The 23,079-nt window shown below is 40.0% G+C and overlaps 1 protein-coding gene across 4 annotated transcripts in view; it reads left to right on the forward strand.

Moving 5' to 3' along the window:
• atad2b (ATPase family AAA domain containing 2B) overlaps positions 1 to 23,079 on the forward strand; it is a 146,785-nt gene that overhangs the window by 101,873 nt on the left and 21,833 nt on the right. For all 4 annotated transcript variants that reach the window (XM_055232040.1, XM_055232042.1, XM_055232043.1 and 1 more), the window contains exon 27: positions 1,387 to 1,517. In XM_055232040.1, coding sequence (XP_055088015.1) covers positions 1,387 to 1,517 — 131 coding nt within the window. The remainder of the gene's footprint in view (positions 1 to 1,386; positions 1,518 to 23,079) is intronic.

Here is a 23,079-nt window from a genome sequence, read left to right on the forward strand (position 1 = left end):
AGCTGGAAGCCTTTGGTGAAGATGCCGCTTGTCGGGGGAAGCCATCAGAAAACAAAACAAAAATAAACTTTGGCTCTTTTAAAAACCCCTCCAGCTCTGCTCCTCCTCCTCCGCTCTCATTCCAAGCTCTACAAAGACATGCATTTTGTTTCTATCAGAGCTTTGCATCGGTTATTAAAAATAGAGGAGGCCAGTAGTCAGATATTGTACACTTAAAACCAATGTAGTTTTGAATACGTTCTTTCATAATGATATTAAAGATGCACTATGTGATTTTTGTGGTGGAGATTCAAGAAAAATGTATTCGATCTGCCACGAGTTACGATCATGGCCTGTTTTGACTTAAGTGTTGCATTCTGCCGTTTAGTTAGCGCCACTCATGTTTTGTTTTGTTTTTTTTATTGTACATTTAGAATAGTTTCGTTTTCTTTCATTCATTTTATTTACTTATCTCAGCTCATGTTTTGTTTTTGTATTGCACATTTAGAATATTTTTTTTTCTTTCATTCATTTTATTTAAATTTCCTTTTAGTATTTAAGTATTGTTAACATAAGTACACATCTGTATCAAGTTAAACTGTACAAATACAATATCAAATCTCAAATAAAACAGTTTGATTTAATACGCACATAAAAAATATACTATATACCCCATTTCTCGTACCCCACACTTACATTCAGCAACGAACAATTCATGTTTACAGTCATGCCGATTCACTCGCATTCACACAACTACACACACACCTACGCACATAAACGCACTTTGGGATCAGCACCGTTCCAACAGATCATACCATAGCAAAGCCTTTCATTATTGTTTTACCTGAGTCTACTCCAAGTTTATTTTTTTAGGGATAATTCCGCTTTATGCTTTGATTTCAATATTATAAATTTTTCTAGATTTACTTCAGCAATATATCGCACTTCAAAATGTATTACTGTGACAAATTAGTATAAGATTTGAAGTTTGCTGCTGGTCTCCATGAAGATGTTATTGCTTTGCCAGAAATGTTCCATAGCGTGACATTAATACCATCTATATTTGCATTCACTATGATTATATTTGTTTGTTCAGTTACGTGTCTTTTTATCTCTCAAAGAAAATGCATTTTTACTGTGAGCGGGTCCACCTCTCCACAGATCTGACCTGTAACTTGTCACCTGCTCATCTCCATTAATAGATGTGTTTAATGCCATACTATGAAACATTTTAGTCAAAGCAAAAACATCTCCGTGGATACTAGCAGATGGTGTATCATCCAACAGAAAAAGAATCTTAGTGTTGCATTAATTTTGTGTATTTGTGCAAAACCACTGACCTGAATTTCTTTGGCTTGGACTAAACAGTTTGTAAATATCTTTTTTTTTTATCTTATTTTTCTGCAGAGTGTTTGAAAACAGAGAAATGCCAGAGCAGCCAATCGGAGCAGCTAAAGGCGTCTGAAGATGTCGTAGAAAAGGAGTGTCCACCTGTCCCCGCCCAGCCCCCCGTTATAGTGGACCACCAGCGACTACTGGTAACTACCGCTTTAAATATTTACTATTTGCAATTGTCTTAACAAATAAATAAAAAGTCAAAGTTGCATTATGCTTTTTGGACACTACATTGCTGACAAATAAAGATACAGTTAAATTAAGATACGCTAATTTAACCAGGTGAGTTTTGAGAAGAGATTTTGTGTTTAATGAGCTTGTCAAAAATTGCGTTGGCGATTAAGAGTTGTGCAAAAATAAGAAAAAAATTGGCGTATCGTTTAATTTAATGATACAGTATCGATATCGTGGGCTGCTGTATCGATATTTTCTTTGTATATTTTACCTAATTCTGTCACAGCACAATTGTGTGGCTTGTTTAGAGGAAAGAAACTTGTTTATGCAGAACATTTGACATTTGCTTCATGTTTTGATGATTTAAACAGGTACATTTCACATTAGCTTTGCCCAGATAGTGGATTAACAAAGACTTTTAGTATCACAGTTTTGATTTAGTAGTTATGTTGTGATCCTTCAGAGCTGTTAAATTGCACATGTCCCTGTGTAAATGTAACTGTGGAGCTCATATAAGCTGTGGATAAATCATATTGACCAATGATGTGTTCTTCTAGTTAGCAAAATGCACTTGGTTACGTTCATTTATCTTAAGTAAACAGAAGATAAATGCACTATTAATTAATTAATTAATTTTTTGTCAAAACAGGGTTGATCATTAAGAGTCACGAAAGCCTATATTTTTCACTGAATCATATCGAATCGATTTGAAATGTATCATATCGAGATATGAATTGTCTCATCAAAATCTTAATTATACCCAGCCTGATTGACAATGTATTTTTGCGTAGCTGAAGCCTGTCACATTGGATGCTTTGAAATTAAATCTGCCGTGGTTAGATTTTTTTGTTGCGATAACTATGATATGCCTCAGCATGTGGTGTATCACATACGATCATAACAACACATGTGAGCTGACGTTGTACCTGAAATATAAAACAACAGCCAGGCACGTCAGAAAATGCCACTTTTGTGTGTCAGAAAATGCCACTTTTCCTCTCACCATGTCCTCTGATACAATACACATATTCTCAGCATCTCTACAGCTTCAAACTGCGTAAACATGAATTGGTCGAGAGTTGAATAGTAAAATTACAATGGGCATTTGCGTGGAGCCTCATTAAAATGCAAAATGTGGTCAGTGCATTTTAATAAAAAGCAAAAATCCCAGTCTCTAGAAAAGTCCTGTTGTCTAAAAGGGCCTGTAAACAATTTTTTTCCCCATGTCTTTGAGTAAAATGTGTTTTGCCCCAGAAGTGATATATTATATAACCATCTCTAGAGGTAAAATTAAATCCGCTGTATGCTGTCTGTATTAGAAAGTATTTATTGTCCATTAATCGGGAAGTGTGCATTAGCATTCTAGTAGTTGTTAGCTTTACCATCTGGTGCCTAAGAACTGTGAAAATGGCTTATAAACTCTTTGCACTGAATATTTACAATGCTCAGAATGCATAAGATAAGTGAGGAGCAACTTTGGACCACTGCAAACTCTTTAAAATGGACTTGTTCTGTTTTTCATGTTTATTAAACGGTAGAAATCAGGCACAGCGCCTTTAACCAAGTCTGAACTTATAAATAAACCAGTCCATATTTATCTTGTGTACCATTCTATAGCATGTGATTCACACTTTAGCTTTGAGAGCCATTGTAATTCAGATCATAATGAACAGAGCAGCTGGCGTGGTTAAAGCTTTGTGAATATGGCACTGGTACATCTCAAGTGTTTGTGTGCATGAAACAGACCAATTATATGACAACAGATAGAACAGTGAGAAAACACGCCATTATGAAGTCGCTTTGATTAGCTCTTTGATTGTGATCACATACACAATTCAATCCAAGTTTTTGTCAGTGGAGACGATATAAAAATTAAAAATGCTGCCGAAAATTAGCTATATTTCAGAACGTTTGAACAGGCTTAAACTTTAAAAATACAAGATTTTCCTTAAAGCAGCTGCGTCGCATTATCATCAGTGGTGTGGTGATTATGTCGAAGCGGAGCCGTAGTCTTAAAATATGTGGACAATATGTTTTGGATTTTACCATTATGCAGAAAAATGAGGGCTCGTTTTCATCAGTTTGTGAAGGAAGCGACTGAAAACAGACCAAAGAGCAGGAATAAACAGTTATTTTAAATTAATAAAAATTGTAATCGTAATAATAATGCCAATAATGATAATGCCAATAATAATAATAATAATAATAATAATAATAATAAAAATCCAAACTGCAATTTGTCAAATGGCAGACTGCAAACAATGTCTCAAGCTATAAAGCCTGATTACCCTGCACTTTAGACCTGCAAACTAGCACAGCACGATACAAAAAACATATTTTTAACTGTCTCATATTGCAATATTTTAATACACTTTTTGACACAATAACTTTTGTTAAGTTAAAACACACATTAATTTACCAGTCAAACAACAAAAAATCAACAGAGACTAAACCAAAACCAAAGAAAAGCTGAAGTAGGACTTAAAAATCATCAAAAATCATGAGTTAAATCTACCAGATCCAAAAATAAAATAAAATAAAAAATCTGTCACTTGTATGTTGTTGCGATCTACTTTTTGCTATATACATTTTTGCATTTGCCAGTGTTGCAATATCTATATTTTTTATACACTGTGCTGCCCTACCACAAACATGTTCTGAAATTCATGTTATTCTCATATTACTTTAGCAAATAGAAACTTCTGTCTGTTTTCCATGAGTACTAAATCTTGTCATACGTTAATTACAAATCTTAACACCATACTGTAAAAATGCTGTTTGGTTTCATCCCTGAGTAGTACATCGAGGGGCTTCTCTTGTACCACTAATACGACTGTTAAAGTAATCTATTACGACAAAGGCCGCAGTAGGCAGCTTTGAAGGCTAACTGTTATCTTTAGCGAGCTGGTGGAGTTGGCTGGGCCTGTCAAAGACTTATTTCAAAGAGCCCTCTGTACTTGGCGGTTTTCCATCCCTTTGACCTCTCTCTATAGCTTCCCAGCACTGAGCCCCAACCATCTGCTTAATTAGGCATCTGCCATTGAAAAGTTTGTGTCATCGAGGATTTAAGGTAAACTCCACGGAGGGCGGACGGGCTATATAGGCTGAGGCCGTCACGCTGCCCTTCTCGCTCCAATAACTCCAACTTCTTACAGCTTAAGCCTTTGTTCTATCCGTATATTCCCAGATTCTTTTAACATTACAGTTTTATATTTGTACAGCACTGGGTATGAGATGTTACAATGGCAAATGTGAGCTTAAAGTGACCAAATTAATGTAGTTTTAAATAGCGCTTTGCCAAATACTTTACAATTTCATGCACCTTTCATTCATTCTCGATGGTAGTAATCAACTTCCGTGGCCACATTTGTCCTGGGGTAGACTGACGGAAGCGAGGCTGCCAATCTGCACCGTCGACCTCTCCCACCGTCACCAATCTCTTCTCACACACACACACCACATATTAGGCAACATCGGTGAAGTGTTTGGCTTAAGGACACAACAGTTTTGCCGCTGGAGTTTTATTATGACACCTGATATTCCCAGCGGTCTCCCGATCCAAGTACTAACCAGGACTTGACAAGGAGGTCTGGCTCATTCCCCATTCCTCAAGTATGACAGTTCAGATGGAAAAGAGCAGTAGCCAAATCTGGTACTAATCATCTTTACTTTTGTAAGATTAATGAGTTTATACATGCCCCCTGACAAATAAATAATAGAGAACTCAAACCTTCTGAATGATTAAAGTAAAGTAATGGGGAGACAGTAACGCAGTTGGTAGAGAGTTTGTCCACTGATCGGAAGATTGACGGTTCGAATCCCGTTATCGACATAAACATTCATTGGTAGACTGGTCAGAATGGGGTGAGCGGGTGAATGGGTGAGCGGTTCCTTAGTGTAAAGTGCTTGAAAGTGGAAAAGTTATATATAAAAATGTGACCAATATTGATAGTTATGTAGGACGTTTTATTTCTTGTAAAATTCTAACCTTATATTGTTGTTTAGACCTCTATAAACACATTTTAAATACATGTGAATTTTATATTACTTTACTATTTACGCTCATGCTCCTGGAAATTTTAACTGTAACTTTCAAACCGATTTTAAAAAAAGTACATGTCACTATATTCACTAGAAAAACTACAGTGAAATATTTCCCCAAACTTGTTCAACTCTTGTTCCAATTACCCCAAACAGCCCCTTCTCACTCAATCAACAGGTGGTCCCCAAAAACCCTACGCCAATAAATACGGTTATGCTTCAAACATGAGCCTCTTTCCAGTTCACGAGACGCGCCAACTTGTCCCGGGAGTCTCGACGCCGCTCCACATGGTCACGCTAGGTCCCGCCTAATACCCCAAGCGTAAATTGGCCCTCGGCTCAGTGAACTCCCTTGACAGCTCTCCCTTCTCCTCTCTGATATGGTTGGCCATGCAGTTTTGGGTTTTAGCACAGCGTATTGTGTAATTGGGTACAAAGAAGTCTTCTGACATACGGCGAGTTGTTCCCTCCACGCTCCGAAGTGACATCAGCCATCATAAAGTGGGGTTTTTTTGGACCCTGTTGGGAAGTTGCGTCTCCACTTGCTGAGCACCGTCTTTCAAACTGATTGACAGGCTTTTAACTTGGTTTGATACTTCGTTTCCTCTCTGCCCCCAGTGCACCACAACACAGAGCTAATCTGGACTTTTTATTTGTAAGTAGAAGAAGAGTGGCTATTTGTACATGTTAAGTTATATTTGTGATGTTAAATCTGGTGATACAGAAGCGGTATTGTGGGATGCATCAACTTATTGTCATATTTTAGTATTTTTTGGTATATTATACAAAGTTCAAAAGTGTTTTTTTCTGTTTTGCTTGAGAGAAAGGGAAACTGTTTATGCAATATATTTGACGTATTCACTGTTTTGTTGATAAAAATTGGTATATTTTAGATTAAATTTATGCAGGTAGTGTTTAACGAAGACAAATACTGTTGTTAATGCACTGCCATTTATCAACAAATATATTTTATCTGCAAAACTTGTGTTCTTATCCCATCTTGAGCAGTGTATTCTATCAAATTGTGAGCGATCCTGTGATTCCCAGCCCTAAATGTCACTGACTGGGGTGACAGTAGCTCCGTTGGTTGCTGTTGGTTGGAGTTTTTGTCCTCCGATCCGAGCGTTTGTGGTTCGAATCCCACTCTTGGCATAAACATCATTGGTATTGTCATGGAGATGCTGTTCCACAATTCCCACATGGCGTTAAACTCATCTGTCACACGTTTATTTATTCAGTTACTGCTAAATAATGCCTTTTAAAAATACGCATTCTTACTCGCGAGTGGGGTTGCCTTTTCACAGATCTGATTGGTTGATTGACAGGGTTTTAAGGCGTCCTGATCCTACTTTTCTCCGTCTCTCTGCCCCCTGCGCACAACCACACGGGACTAATCTGGACTTTTATTTGTAAGTACCAAGATGGAACATATCTTTAAGAAACAGATCTGAGAAAGAGGTGACTGTGAATAATTGCTTTTTCATCCAGGGCTTACGGAACAAATTGAATTCCTGGACTCAGCATTTAAGCAGATATTTGCAGCCAAAGGTGGGATTGGCGTGTTGGCTAATGTGCATCGTGGTTTTAAGTTAAGTGGAGCTCTGTTCCTTCCTCGCCGCTCGCTTCAGATATATTCATTGATGGACTCATTATTTCTGAGAATTCCGACTTTCCGCGTGATGGAAGAGGTGCCACAATCTTCCTGGAATTAAAGCACACCTGACTAGTTTTCATTTATTTCAGATTATTGCTTAGTTTGGTGTGATAGTACCTGTGGTGAATATTTATCATAATTCAGAATCAGTAAGTGGCGGTTTGTGGAAAGAATTTGAGAAGAAAAATACAAAACTATAGGAAGTAGAGGTGACTTCTAAAACAGAAAACCTCTATGTCATCGAAATTACATCTAAAATGCGGGGACAAGGAAGGCTTTTTTTCTGGCAGTTTAAACCTTAATATAACAAAATTTAGACAAGTTTTGGCCCTAGTTAACATTATTGTTGCTAAGAATTACCTCTATGTATGTAATATCTTCTGCTCGTGTCCAACCAGGAAGTGAAATTATGAACATCACTGAAGTTTAAAAAAAAAAGTGGAAAATTGAATAAACTGGTCAATTTTTCTTGTAAAACCTTAAATATCATCTTGTTAATTATGTTTTAGTACAAGAAGTAACAGAAACCACGCAGTTCCACCTCGTGATGTCGTTTTTGTAATACATGAAGCGCTCCACTGTGTTTTTAAACTCCATACACCTTCACTAGAATCATTTGGATGATTCAGCTCTGGAATTGCCAAACTCTACTGAAATAAAAGGTAAAATCTAGCTGTTAACGTGAAAACTGCCATTACATGACATCACAAGGTGGAACAGAGCATTTTGAGCTTTCACGATGTCGACAGCTTAATAACGCAGACTTACTCAAATGTCTGTGAATGGAACAAAACACAACTCCAGGTCTGTTTTTGAAAAGGTAACAACATTCTAACATGGCTTAAAGCTCACAAGAGTCAATTTAGAGTAATATAGGAGCTTTAAAGTTCGTTCACTTAGCTCTAAGACACTGTAGTATTATCCCAACACGCCTTTTGAGAGACTTGGCGTTTGATTCATTTAGCGAAATCAAGCTCGGTTACTGCCAGTTTTTTGCTGAAGGGATTCTTGGTGCTGTAGATCAAAAACCCCATTCCTCAGTGCGAATCAAAAGGTCCCTGAGCTTGTTTTTGTCACCACTTGAAAATGTCTCGTGTTCTCAGCTGTTTTCTTTCATCTGTAATCAGACACTTGTCCAAAGATGGAGCGGGAGGAGGAGAAGTAGCGCTGACTAGTGCAGATGAGATTCCAGTCAAAAGAAATTCAATCTGGCCCCGCATTTTTCTACCCTCTCTGTCGTCTGAAAAGCAGAACACACCAAACCCTCTGCTTTGCCTTTCGTTTAGTACCAGCTGCCTACAAGAGCTAGTGTTTCTAATTGTTGGCACGGTTAAGTATGCTACAATGATTTTGGATACATGATTGCAATTTCTCAGCAAAAATGGCGGGTTTAGATTCGCAAGGTTCCGTTCAGAGTGTGTATTTTCAACATATCCAGTAGCATTGAGGTTTTGGAAAGGGCTTAAGTATATGCAAGGACCACATCAATTTTTGGTTCCCTGTGAAGTACATTTGAAAGACTGTTTTAATTATTTCTCTTGAGTCCATTCAAATTGGGATTTTTTTCAGTCTGAATACCCATCAATAGCTGCTGTTTTTGTAAATGTCCCAGTGTATAACAAGCTAGTTTAGTCATTGGCACTGGTTGGACAGTCTTTGCTCAGTGCAGTTCAATTTACTTTCATCGTAACGCATTATTTAACTCATAAACTAATAGTTTTCTGTCAATGTAAGTGGAATATTAGTCATTTCCATGCATTGCCTATAGGTGGTCGCTATATCATAAGTCCCCTGTTTAATTTCACCCAATCCTACACTGCATATACATAAAGCTGGAGTTGGGTACCTTTCCATGTTTTCTCTTTTTTTGTATGTGTCCTTGGGCAAAACACTTAACCCACCTCGCCCCCAGTATCTGTGTACACTGTTACATGAATGTGTGAAGGAGTGAATGGTTCCTTAACGACTCCCCCTTCTCCATCTCTGTCACTCCTGCCCCTCTCTTCTTTAATAAAAAGTGTTTTGAGTGTCTCAAAGGTGGAAAAGTGCTATATAAAAAAGTGACCATTTACCATTCAGTTCTATTAATTCTTCAAAAAAATTTACCAATGGAAGAAAAGAATATTGAACATGGTAGTTTTGTATATAATAAAACAGGAATAGGCACCAAAAAACTAAAAAATGTTCAGGACCTGGTACCTGGTCCTGAACATTTTTTTTTGGTGCCCATTCCTGTTTCATTATATAGGCAAGTTTATTTGTATAGCACAATTCGTACACAAAGTGCTTTACAGAATAAGAAAGACATTAAAATCACACAAATCAAAACATAAATAACCACAAATAATCATCATAAAATTAACATTAAAACAGAAGAGTACAGAATAAAAACCTTTTTCAGTCATATTCACAGATAAAGTTTTGAGTTTTGAGCCTGGATTTAGACATTGTCAAAGTAGAGGCCTGTGTCGCATCTTCATGAAGACTGTTCCAGCTTTTAGTTACAGAAAAGAAAACACAACGAACATGTTTGAAATTCAATTATTTCTTCACTACTAGTTATCAAAGGGAAAAAAAAGAAACTTTGGTAAATGGTCACACCAGTGTACACAGACACTGGGGGCGAGGTGAGTTAAGTGTTTTGCCCAAGGACACAACAACAGTATTCATCTGTGGGAGCTGGAATCGCACTGTCAACCTTTGTGTCTCTGGATCTGACCGCTTAACTAGTGATGTTTATGTCGAGAGCGGGATTTGAACCGTCAATCTTTGGATCAGTGGACAAACATTTTACCAACTGAGTTACTGTCGCCCCTTAAATGTTTTTATATCGTACTGTAATAGTACATTTTAACGGTACCCAGTCCTACATATTAAATAGACTAAAAACCTCTTACACGTTTTTCCATAATATAGATTTTTTTTTATTTTTACCCATTTACCAGCAAAATGTCGCATACTGCCGCTTCATCTCACTACTGCAAAGGTATTTTTCCCTCAAATATCAACTCACACTCCTCCCCGTCTCCCACATCCATAGTTCCACAACCGTTCCTTTCTTGTTGTCCCAGCTGCTTATTAAGAACTCGCTTTTTTTTTTTTAATCATCGGCACTGCCCGGACTGTTTTGGCACGCTCCAGAGCTATTACAACGTGTCAGAATTTCCTGTTTGGGAGAAGCGTGTCAGCAGAAACGGCGCCATCGCAGTTTGTCATCTTCCTTCATTCTGAGTGCTAATAACAGCAGGGTCCCTTCTGGCAAAGAGTCCACGCCACATGTCTGATCAGAAGGCAAAGCACTTAATAGTAGCGTTCAGATTGTCCATAAAAGTAGAACGTGTTTGGGGGCTTTTATTTCCATTCATCCCCTCTGACGGCTTTGACAGAGCTGGTATTTGCATGTAATTGGGCCCCGACACACTGTAGATGTTACCTCGTGGTTAGAACGGCGGCGCTAAGGACAACAAGCCAAGCCTCCGTAGCGCGCCAGAAGAACGGCACAGACGCGGGCTTTTTATGCGCCGTGTAAGGTCCAGTTATTTGCCCTTTTTGCGAGAATTTCTGTCCAATTTCTATGCGTTTTCCGCTGCGTTCACGAGCGCTTAGCCCGTGAGATATTTAACAATGTGTGGGCTGTACGGAGAACGCGACGCAGCTCCGAAGATTCTACAGAGAAGACGCAAAAGTATTCACCAACTGTTTTGTAAAGCTGGATGGACGTTCGCGTTCCATTTGCTTTGACGTGAAATAACGGGAAATATTCATAAGTTTCTATCAAAACCTGTTTATGTAACTGCCATATTTGATTTGTGTTTATACAAATCCGTAGAGACGAGCTCAATGTGAGGCAGAATAATTAAAACGTGGAGATTGGCAGAAGATTCGCACATCCCTCTTTTGAGTTTAGTCCCATTATGTGGGAAAAAAAAGCGTTATTACACGTCTTTGTTATGTATATAGCCATAGCCAACTTTTAATTATCACCATTAGGCCTGTCATGATAATTAATTACAATATTGTGTTATCATTGAGTACATGATAGATTAAACAATTACTTTTGGGGGACAGTATTTATCATGTGTACTTTTTTCTTTGTACTAGTGCGAAACTCATTATTTTTCTTCACTATGATGAGACTCAAGTTGTATGGGCGACATGAGCTCAGTCGGTCAAAGTGTCAAATCCACTGACCCAGGTAATTCCAGGTGTCACGAATGAATATTGTCGTTCCTTCCCATGTTATTTCCCTCTTTTGCTTTTCTATCATCTTTTCCATCATCTTTTCCTCTCTCTCTTCCTCCTCTCACTGTCTTTTTGCTTCATTTCTGTTCTTTCTCTTTCCTATATCTGTTTTTGCTCTTTCTCTTCTACCGCTCTCTTCTCCCTTTCTTCACTTTCTCCCTCTCTCGTCTTCCCTGCCTTTTTTTCCTCACTCTCCTCCTCTGTTCCATACATCCCTCGCTCACCTCCTATTCTTTTTCTCTGTTCTCCCTCGCTTTGATATCATCTCTTGCCCTCTCTCTCTCTCTGTTTCTTTTCTTTCCCCCGTCTTTGTCTCCATCTCCTCTTCCCCCTCTCTCTGCCTCTCTTTCCTCTTCCCCTTCTTTCTGGCGCTCTCTCTCTCTCCTCTTCCCCCTCTTTGCCTCTCTCTCTCCTCTTCCCTGTTTCGCTGTCTCTCCCTCTTCTCTTTTCTCTTCCCCACTCTGTTGGTCTCTCTCCTCTTCCCCCTCTCTCTCTCTGCCTCCTCTCTTCCTCCATCTCTTCTCTCTGCACAAAAATCTGACCGTTTACCATTGAATAAATAACACGTTTCATCGTTTCTTGTTTTTATTGCAGCTCACGTTCATTAAAAGTACTGTAGACGGAGAATATATTTTTTTTATTTATTTTTTGTTTTCATCAGCAAAATATCGTTTTTCAACATTTTTATCTTCATGACGGGCTCTATTACCATACCACTTAGTCACTTTGAATGTAGACCAATGTAAAAAAAAAAAAAAAAGTAGATAAACAACCAAAAATAAAACGTTACAAAACATAACAGGACTTGACAAGAGATAGAAACATGCAAAGGAGACAAACAGACAAGCAAAGGACGAGAAACAAAACAAAACAAAACAATGATCAGAGCTTGGGGCGGGGTGAGGGGGCGGGGTGAGGGGGCGGGGTGAGGGGGCGGGGTGAGGGGGCGGGGTGAGGGGGTGGGCTGCGGTCTTACAATGAGCTAATGTTTTATTATTGAGCAGGTAAAATGAATGAATGAGTTTAGTTATGAAGTTATAACTAGTTTTGTCATTCGGTCTCAGGGTTGAGCCTCCATTCTATTTAATTTTTTTCCTTTTCGTTTATTCCATTTCTTCCCTTTTTTCCTTCCTTTCCTTTCTTCCTTATTTTTTCCTCTTTTCTTTTCTCCCTTCCCTTTTTTTCCCCTTTTTCCTTCTTTGAATGAATAATTACATAACCTTCCCCACATCATTTCTGCCCTATACACAAGCTAATACCATTTGTGACGTCTAAAGTGCATTAAAAGAGGGGCCTTTTGTGAGTATTTCTACTTGAGACAGGATCCCAAGGAAACCATCTCTAAAAGGTTTAATATTACACAAATCTTCAAGGTAACTTCAAGGTTTCATGTTTAGTTTGTGTTGAATCTACCTGCCGTACTATCCACAATTTTCCGCGTTAATCTTCAGAATCAGTTAAAAGTAGTTACGTCAGGCTGTTGGCTTTCAAATCCTAGCACCTCTACACCTTATAACTTTATTAATAGCAACTTTTTACTGTATTGTGCGAGTACTTTTACTTGTGCAGCAGTTTGATACAGCCTAGCAGGTGTTAAAAACAAGCTGTTATAAATCAAAAGTTGCTGCATTTTTGCTGAGCCCCCAAAACCTCCCCAAAAGAATATGTATTTTGCAGATCCAAGTTGTATTGTATGTTTTTATTGTCCTATCTTCACTTGAAGCTATGGCGTTTAAGTCCAAATTTCTAAGTACCGTTCTTTCTTACGAGAACATTCACAGTGTTGTAGAAATGCTAATCTTAAAATGCCTCACTGATCCGTTATATCCAACTTTTGGGACTAATTAAATACATGTTTCAAATCAGTATTTATTCAGGTGGACATTGTTAAAACGGTGCAAAGGATCATGGTCGATGTAATTCTATCAGCTTATTATTCAACAGCCACAAAACAATAGGGTCTGGCACAATAGCACGCTAGCTAGCTCATCGTGTCTCAAGGCTAAGTCACTTTTATTAAAATTAGAAAATATAACAAACAATAAAATCCATTAATATACAGATTACGCAAATAGTTTTATACGAAGAATACTTATACTTAATAGTTTGTGGTGTTTTAATATTATTATTAAGCCTCAAAGTTAGCATTAGCATTGAGACACAAACATCTTTCCGGTGGCAAAAGGCGAAGTTTACACAGGGTTTACACAGACATCTTCTCAAGAACTACAAAAAAACACCGTCAAACTGGCAAGAGAGCTGGAAAATATTGCCAAGAAATTAGCATTGAGGCAAATTAGCATTACACAGACATCTTTCCCGGTGAAATATTAATTTTATTTGTGCAGTTTTTTAACATGTTTTCAGTGACATCCACCTGCAGCTTCCTGTCCACTGCCTGATCTTTAAATATTTATTCCTTTTAGCGCGTTTCATGTAATTACGTTAGATAAAATTGGACAGGAAGTAGTGACGCTAACTGTGACGTCGCCGGGCGCCACTGTGCACAGAGGCTGTTCATTTTAACTATTAGAGATTGTAGTTTTTGTCGCTGTTTGGTTTTAACTCGACTTGAGGTGGAGCCGACACACAACAGATTGCGTTTGGTTTTATAATGTATCAGAAGCTGCTGGTATGAAACAAGGAACTGAAAGATATTGAGGCCTTAATAGTGTCCCTGGTGACTGTGGAGATGAGAGTTCTTTGTTTTTTCCCTCTATGCTTGGATGCCCTCTCCCTCCCTCCTTCTTTACTCTCTCTCTCAATTTCCCCCTCTTTTTCAACTGCCTTTCTTTCTCTTCCAACTTTAAGTATCTCTCTTCTCACTTTCCCTGTGTGTTCTGTTACTCATGTTCTATTCTTTCTTCCCTACCATCTTATTTCCGTCCCTTCTGCTTTTCTGTCATCTCTTCCTCTCTTTGTCCCGCTCTGTTCCACCTCTCCCTCCTCTCACTTGCCCTCACTGCTTTTTCATGTGTCTTTTTGCTTAATTTCCCTGTTCTTTCTTTGTTTTGACCTCTCCTTTATCTGTTTTGCTCTTTCTATCTTCTACACCCTCTTCTCCCTCTATTTAGTTTCTCCCTCCCTTTCGTCCTCCGTCTTTTTTTTCCCTCACTCTCCTCTGTTCCATATATCCCTTGCTCATCTCCTATTCTTTTTCTCTGTTCTCCCTCGCTTCAATATCACCTCTCTTGCCCCTCTCTCTCTTTGTCTCTGTCTCTCTCTCTCTCTTTTCTCTTCCTCCTCTCTTTGTCTCTCTCCTCTTCCCCCCTCTTTCTCTCCTCTTCTCCCTCTCTCTGTCTCGCTCTCCTCTTTGCCCTCTCTTTGCCTCTCTCCTCTTCCTCCTCTTTGTCTCTCGTTTATCTGTCTCCTCTTCCCCCTCTTTGTCTCTCTCTCATCTTTCCCCCTGTCTCTCATTTATCTCTGTCCCCTCTTCCCCCTCTCTCTATTGCTCTCCTTTTCCCCCTTCTCAGTCACTCTCCTCTCCCCCTCTCTCTCTGTCCTCCCCCTTTCTCTGTCTCTCTCATCTCTCCTCTCCCTCTCTCTGTCTTGCTCCTGATTTCTTTCTCTCCGATCTCTCTCCTCCTCCCCATTCTCCGTCTCTCTCCTCTCCCCCTCTCTCTCTCTCTCTCTCCTCCTCCCCCTTGTCTGTCTCTATCCTCTCTATCTCTCTCCTCCTCCCCTTTCTCCATCCCTTCCCTCTTCACCCACTCTCCATCTCTCGCTTTTCTTCCTCTCCTCTTCCCCCTCTCTTCCTCCATCTCTTCTCTCCACTCCCCTCTATCTCTTGCTCCTGATTTCTTTCTTATCTTCCCTTCTATCTCTCTCCTTCTCCATCTCTATCCTCTCTCCTCTCCCCCTCTCTCTCTCTGTCCTCCCCCTTCTCCATCTCTCTCCTCTTCCCTCTCCCCCTCTCTGTCTCTTGCTCCTGATTTCTTTCTTCTCATCTCCTCTTCTCTCTCCTTCTCCGTCTCTATCCTCTCTCCTCCCCCCCCTCTCTATCTCTGTCCTCCCCCTTCTCCATCTCTCTCCTCTTCCCTCTCCCCCTCTCTGTCTCTTGCTCCTGATTTCTTTCTTCTCATCTCCTCTTCTCTCTCCTTCTCCGTCTCTATCCTCTCTCCTCCCCCCCCTCTCTATCTCTGTCCTCCCCCTTCACCATTCCTCTCATCAATCCTCTCCCCCTCTCTCTGTCTCTCTCGTCCTCCCCTTTCTCCATCTCTCTCGTCTTCCCTCTTCCCCCTCTCTCTGACTCTCTCTCCTCTTCCCCCTCTCTCTGTCTCTCGCTTTTCTCCCTCTCCTCTTCCCCCTCTCTCGGGCTGTACCCCCCCTCTCTTCCTCCATCTCTTCTCTCCACTCCCCTCTGTCTCTTGCTCCGGATTTCTTTCTTCTCATCTCCTCTCCGATCTCTCTCCTTCTCCCCATTCTCCGTCTCTCTCCTCTCCCCCTCTCTCTGTCTCTGTCCTCCTTCCCTTTCTCCATCTCTCTCCTCTCTCTGTCTCTCTCCTCTTCCCTCTTCCCCTTCTCTCTGACTCTCTCTCCTCTTCCTCCATCTCTTCTCTCCACTCCCCTCTGTCTCTTGCTCCGGATTTCTTTCTTCTCATCTCCTCTCCGATCTCTCTCCTTCTCCCCATTCTCCGTCTCTCTCCTCTCCCCCTCTCTCTGTCTCTGTCCTCCTTCCCTTTCTCCATCTCTCTCCTCTCTCTGTCTCTCTCCTCTTCCCTCTTCCCCTTCTCTCTGACTCTCTCTCCTCTTCCTCCATCTCTTCTCTCCACTCCCCTCTGTCTCTTGCTCCGGATTTCTTTCTCCTCATCTCCTCTCTGATCTCTCTCCTTCTCCCCATTCTCTGTCTCTGTCCTCTCCCCCTCTCTCTGTCTCTCTCCTCTCCCCCTTCTCCATCTCTCTCCTCTTCCCTCCTCCCCCTCTCTCCGACTCTCTCTCCTCTTCCTCCATCTCTTCTCTCCACTCCCCTCTGTCTCTTGCTCCGGATTTCTTCTCATCTCCTCTTCTATCTCCCTCCTTCTCCGTCTCTATCCTCTCTCCTCTCCTCCTCCCTCTCCATCCCTCTCCTCCCCCCTCCTCCCCCCTCCTCCCCCCTCCTCCCCCTCTCCCCTCTCTCAGTACAGCCCACAGTCCGTGTCCCGTCGTCGAGCGCTCAAAGCCGATTCCCGTCCTCCACAGTGATCTCCGCGCGGTGCCATTGTTTACAGGCTTCATGTTTACAGCCCTTTACAAGCCCCAAAATACAACACCAGCCCATAAATGATTCAAAGCTTCACCTCGTCGTACTTCTGTATTTTATGAGGATCCACGCACAGTAATATTGACTACCTTTTATTGGGTTTCTCTTTATGAATATATCACTTTTATGTTCCGTACACTCAAATGCGTTGGCTGCACCGGTTTAAAATTAGGAAAGTGAAAAGTAGTATATTGACTTTAGTATTTCTTGGTGTCCATAAATAAAATATCGTATGAGTACTCCTGTTGAAGTTGTGGTAGGAGCGATGGCGCTATGGGTTATAAATTAATAATGGGTTTTAAAACTGTAGTAGAGCCATACTTTTATTTGAACGTGAGTAAGTACAGTTACCGTCGTCTTTACGAAGATGGGTCTCAAATTTAAATCGAGCAGCTAATGTGTTTGGCTCGATTTATACGGCTTCACTCAGTAGTGTCCCAGCAGTGAAATACCAATGCTGAAGTCCAAAGAGTAATAGAAAAAAATATATCTAAAGGTACAGTATGCAGCTTTCTGGAGGAGGTACTACGCCTGTCAAGATAAATACTATATATTTGATCAGTATATGTGAGCTGTAAGTACTTTTTCTTTGCAAAAGTGGGAGATTTGGGGTATTTTTTGTTGTAATATGATGAGATTTGAGCTGTAGAACGATGAATAAGTCCCTTTTATGGCTAATTATCGGCTCATTCTGCTGTTTATTTGTTGTTTCAGCTCATGTCTTTTAATGAAACAACTATTTAAAAATGGTTTACTGAGATTATCTTCTATTTAAATTGTAACTGGTGGTAAAAAAAAGTAGTTTAAATATTTCTTTGTAGCAATTTATCATGGTTCAAAATGTGTTATCGTGAAAGGACGAGGAGGAAATAGATGCCTTTCGATGCCACACTGTGGAAGATTATTGCCAAAGGAACAACATTTCCATGGAAACAAGAAGGATAGGCCCTCCACGTTAAATAAAAGCCAGGTTTGTGGAGATGCAAGCACGATCAGAGAAACGACATGTGTGTTTTGAAGTTTTTCAGACACAACCAAAAAACAGGGTTACATTTTAGGGCAAGGCGAGTTTATTTGTAAAGGAAAATTGGTACACAAAGTAATTCAAAGTGCTTTACAGAATAAGAAAAACATCAAAATCACAATACAACAAATCAGCACAAAAATAATCATCATGAAATAACATTAAAAGAGAAGAATGCAGAATAAAAACCTTTTATTCATGCACAGCTAAACAATTCGAGTCACATTTTTAGTCTGAAAAGTTACATAATGTTGGTTTTATATTTAAATGTGTAGTTTTGCAAGTGGCTGTATGATTATAGAAAATGAGTATGAGGACAACATGTTTTTCAGTCACAAATTGGAATATTGCACTAACAAAAACGTTTATGCAGAACCGTCTGGCCTCGTAGTCGTGTTGTCGTCATGCTGGAATAATAGAAATAAATGAAACAAGTCTTATTTTTAATCCATACACTTTCACCAGGCCAGATCTGATCATTTTTGTACTCAAGTCTATACATGTTAGTAAAGAAAATTTAACACATTTTGAAGTTTGATGTATCGCTGAAGTAAATATAGACGATTATTTTATTTATGCCACTGACGCAAAAACCTAAGAGCAGATTTAAAACCACAAAAACTATTTTAAATCTACAATATTGTTAAAAAGAAACACTTCTAGTACTTAGTTTGCGTCTGTAATGAGTCATAGAAGTTATTTATTCAACCTTTTGCGGCTTAAATCTTACCATATAACCCAAAATTTCCCAGGAGTGCAAAGAAAAGTACACAAGATAAATATTGACTGCAAAAAATATTGTTCCAGCTATTAAAAGTCAAGAGTGATTATTTTGACATGCCTAAACATGTTAGTCAAATTTAAATCAAGCAGCTTTTGTTTTTTGACATATTTACACAGCTCTCTTGCTCTTGCTCTTCACAATATAATATAGAGTCAAGTATAAATAATAATAAAAAACAAAACAATGTGATATATATACATTGGTACAGTGACAGCAAAGATATTAAATTAAATAAATCAACAATTATCCTCATCTCGTCTTGTTCGAGTGCACCCACTCTTATCTTGTCAAGTCAAAAATTTATTTACCCAATTTTATAGAAACCACAGATGTCCAAAGTGCTGCACAAAGGCGATATAAAGTGCAATCTTATAAAGCAAAACTTGCAAAAACACAATAAAACAAACAAGACAATGCCAGAGTCCCGCTCAGCTCCTGTTAAAACCCAGAGCAAACAAATGAGTTTTCAGCACAGATTTCGAAATATTTAACGATTGAGCTGTTGTAATTCACAGAGGAAGATTGTTCTAGAGTCTGGGACCAGTTACAACAAAAGCGGAGTCCACAATTTGTGTCATTTTCGGCGATTGCGGTAAAGACGTGGCGTGTGTAAAACAGGTGAGCTGAGTCAGTGTAGTGAGGTTAAATGGTCCATGTCAGCGCTGGTCTTTAAAGCTCACGGATTACTGGTCCTTTTGTGCAGTGAGCTCACTCAATCAGACGAGCCCATGTACAAGACGCACAAACGCACACAAACGCACACAAACGCACACAAACACACACAAACACACGCACACAAACACACGCACACAAACACACACAAACACACACAAACACACACCAACACACGCAAACACACACGCACACACTCCCTGATCAGGCTCACAAAGGCTGCAGAGGATCAGAGTGCCATCGCAATCAACACGAAGACGAGAGGAGAGGGAGAAATTGTTAGGGATGAGTTGGAGGGAGTAGGAAGAGGGAGAAGAGAACTGGAGGGGGAGGAAGAGAGAGGGAGATCATGAGAGCGACTGAGAGGGATGGAGAGGGAGAGAGAGACGATGAGGGAGGAGGAGGGGCGTGATCAAGATGAGAGGGATTGAGGGTGTAGAGAGAGAAGGAAATGGAAAGGGGGAAAAGAGAGAATTGGAGGGAGAATGAGGGGGAACAAGGAAGAGGGAGAGAGAAAGTTGGAGGGGAGAGAGGAATGGGGCTGGGTTGGAGGGAGGGTGAAGAGAGAGGGAAGGAGGAAGAAGGGGTAGCAGAAGACTGAGTGGGATGGAGAGAGAGATGAGGGAGGAGGAGGGGTTTGTTCAAGATGAGAGGGATAGAAGGTGGGGAGAGAGAAGGAAATTGAGAGGAGAGATGGAGGGAGAAAGAAAGAATTGGAGGGAGAATGAGGAAGAGGGGGAGCATGAGTCAGAGGGACAAAGAGAAAGTTGGAGGGAGAGAGGGTCGAGGTTGAAAGGAGGATGAGGAGGGGGGAGCAGGAGAGAGGATGAAGAGGGAAAGATAAATACAATGAAAGGGGAGAGAGAGGAAGAGATACATGGTTATGAATGCATGAGACGGAGGGGAAGAGAAAGAAAATGAGGGGTTGAAGAGCTGGAGAGGGAGTTAGACTGAACAGAAGAAAGCGATAAAATGAAAGGGAAGATGAGGGGGATAGAAAGTGCATTAGGAAATGGCAACATGGCTGGAGGAACATTACATTACAAAAGGTGTATTCAAAATGATGGAGAGGTGCAGAGCGTGAGTCAAAGTGACAAAAGGTGAGAGGAGGTGGAGAGGAATGCTCACAAAAAGTTTACCTTTTTCAACTCTGGCTTCTGCAAAGGGTCCAAGGAGATGTTTGTGAAAAATAAAGCCCTGTACTTATATATATATATATATATATATATATATATATATATATATATATATATATATATATATATATATATATATATATATATTTAATATATATATATTTAATATATATATATTTTTTTTAAATAAATGGTAAAAGCCAAAAGTTAAATCTGTCAGTTGGACAAAAAGTTGTAGGAGTGAAGATGTTTGTTTGCTCATCCAAGCCTTTTCAGTTTTTTTTTGTTTTTTTTTTCCCGTTTACTGCTGGACACTGCCTTATATCTGTCTGAAGGGAGGGGCTAACGACACTGAAACTGTAAACATCCATTGTTTACAGTTTCTGTTCTGGCATATTAAAATAAAATATATTGTTAGATTCTGTACAAATCAAAGAAACAAGTACCAAATTTGTGAAGTTTTGTACATTTTATTTAGTAATGACCCTGTCACGAGGAGGTTATCAAAATAAGACTCTAATTAAATAATAGTAATTTAATCAACATGGTGCAGGTTCAAATCATAACAACTACCAATAAAAATATCGTCGTCACGTCAACAGAAGGAACCACTTTGGATGATGTCATAAAGGTCCGTCCTGTGTGTATAAGTAAGTGAAGGACACGAGTATTCGATCAGTAGTCGATAAGACTTTGGTGAAGACAGTCACAGAGCAGAGAGCGAAAGAGGAGAGTTTGATTTACAAACACCTGATATTATCACACAGTTAGTGGTTTATATCTTCGTTTGTAAAACTTTTTAAAGACTTTTTTCCACATTCACAATGGAAAAAGTACAGAAGAACAAAAGACGTGTTCTAATGGAGACAGAACACCAAAGCAGTTCTCCAGCCTCAACAAAGCAGCTGAGACGTCTGGATAAAGAACTGCAGGCGACTTTGGAGAAAGTGGCCAAACTTCAAGCTGAAAACGCCAGTGTGATGGAGGAACTCAAAGCACTGAGAGACGCTCATACCAATATGACGTTTGACAAAACAAAGTCAGACGTGTTGGTAAAACAACTACGAGAGGAGGTCCAGAAACTTCAGATGGAGAATAAAAAGCTTAAGGAGACCTCCACGAAGAGCGGTCAGGAGCAGCAGCAGCAGAAGGTCACCATAAATACTTCTCGCCAGGGTCAAGCTAAAAAGGACAAACAGAAATATGAAAATCTCCTTAACAACTTTAACAAGGAGAAAGAGGAGGTTAAACGTTTGCAGAGGACAAACAATGTTCTCATCTGCAATAACCAAGACCTAAAGAAGCAGGTTGAGGACTTGGAGGCCCATATTTCCAACCCTAAAGGAGTCCCACTGATGGAGAAAGCCAAAGTGGAGCAGAGTGTCCAGTGTGAGATGGCCTTGGATTCAGTAAAAGGGCTCAAGGACCAGCTAGAGCAGTTACAGAAGGAGAAGGCCCATTTTAAGACTCGCCTGGACAGAAATATGTGGGAATTGCACCAATCGAAGACCACCATCAGCGACTACATTGTGGAAAATAACAAACTGAAAGATTACATCCGCAAAGTAGAAGCACAGCCAGCAGCTCAAGTAAAAGGACTCCAGGATGAGCTCAAACGGGAGCGAGAAAAATCCCAAAAACTCCTGGCTGAGAAGAACTCCTTGGAGACGTCGGTGGCGAAGGTGAAATCTGAGTTGACCCAACAGCGAAGTGACCGAAACAGCAAAGAGACAAAGGTCAAAGAGCTCGAGAGGAGGCTTGAAGACGAGCGAGCAGTTTTCAAGGTGGTCATCGAAAAGTGCCACGCTGCGTATCAGAAGCTCGCAGCCAAAGTCCAGTAAACACACACACACAGAAGAAACCCTCCTCGCTCTGCCCCCCCACAAAAACTAACAAAAAAACTACCAAAAGAACCCCCCCCCCCCTCAGGCTGACCTGAGAGAACAGACCGTGGACCTGTACGAGATTCACAATCTGTTCTGGAGTCAGTCTGGGAAAAAAAAAAAAATCTACTCCCAACAACCACAAGCCCAAACAACCCCATCCCCATCCCCCACCCCAACCCCCTCCAAAAATAAAAAAAATAAAACCTACAAAAAAAGATGATTTGTAATGTGTTTTATTCCGTTTTAAAATGTACTTGTTCTTGTACAGTGTCCTCGATTTTGAAGGTGTTATTAAAGGAAATGTGTTACTATCTACTACACACCCTCATTTTGCTCTGTTGCCATTGTGTAATAAATTTCATCAGCATCAGATTGTATCTTTTACAACTGGATTATTTAAAACACATCAATCTGTAGAATTCCATCTGATCCACTGGTCATTCTTGGTATTCCATCCTGCATCACAGTTTCATAGTAAAATACATATTATAAAGATGCTATTGGCACGAAAAGTGGTGTCCATGAGTTCCTCTTGTCTCCATGGAGGTGTTATTGCTTATATATCAGATTTATTTATTTATTTTACCATTCAATGAAATCGTAGACAATGATTTAACTTAAAACTAATCCGATTAAACATTAGTGACCCTCACCTGGCACTGGTGTTATTGTAAAGAGCATAGATGGAGTAGATTTTACCTTAACGCTGCAATATCTGAACAGCGATCAGCTCTGCGGCGGCGTGTACGGGTCCGTGACTAGCCTTTATGCTAGCCCAGGGGTGCCCATATCTGCACTAGACCTTTATCCAGGCTTAGGACTTCAATAGAACATACTTAAATCAGACCTATTG

This window comes from Periophthalmus magnuspinnatus, chromosome 24 (genome assembly GCF_009829125.3).
Source record: "Periophthalmus magnuspinnatus isolate fPerMag1 chromosome 24, fPerMag1.2.pri, whole genome shotgun sequence".
Taxonomy (NCBI): Eukaryota; Metazoa; Chordata; class Actinopteri; order Gobiiformes; family Gobiidae; genus Periophthalmus; species Periophthalmus magnuspinnatus.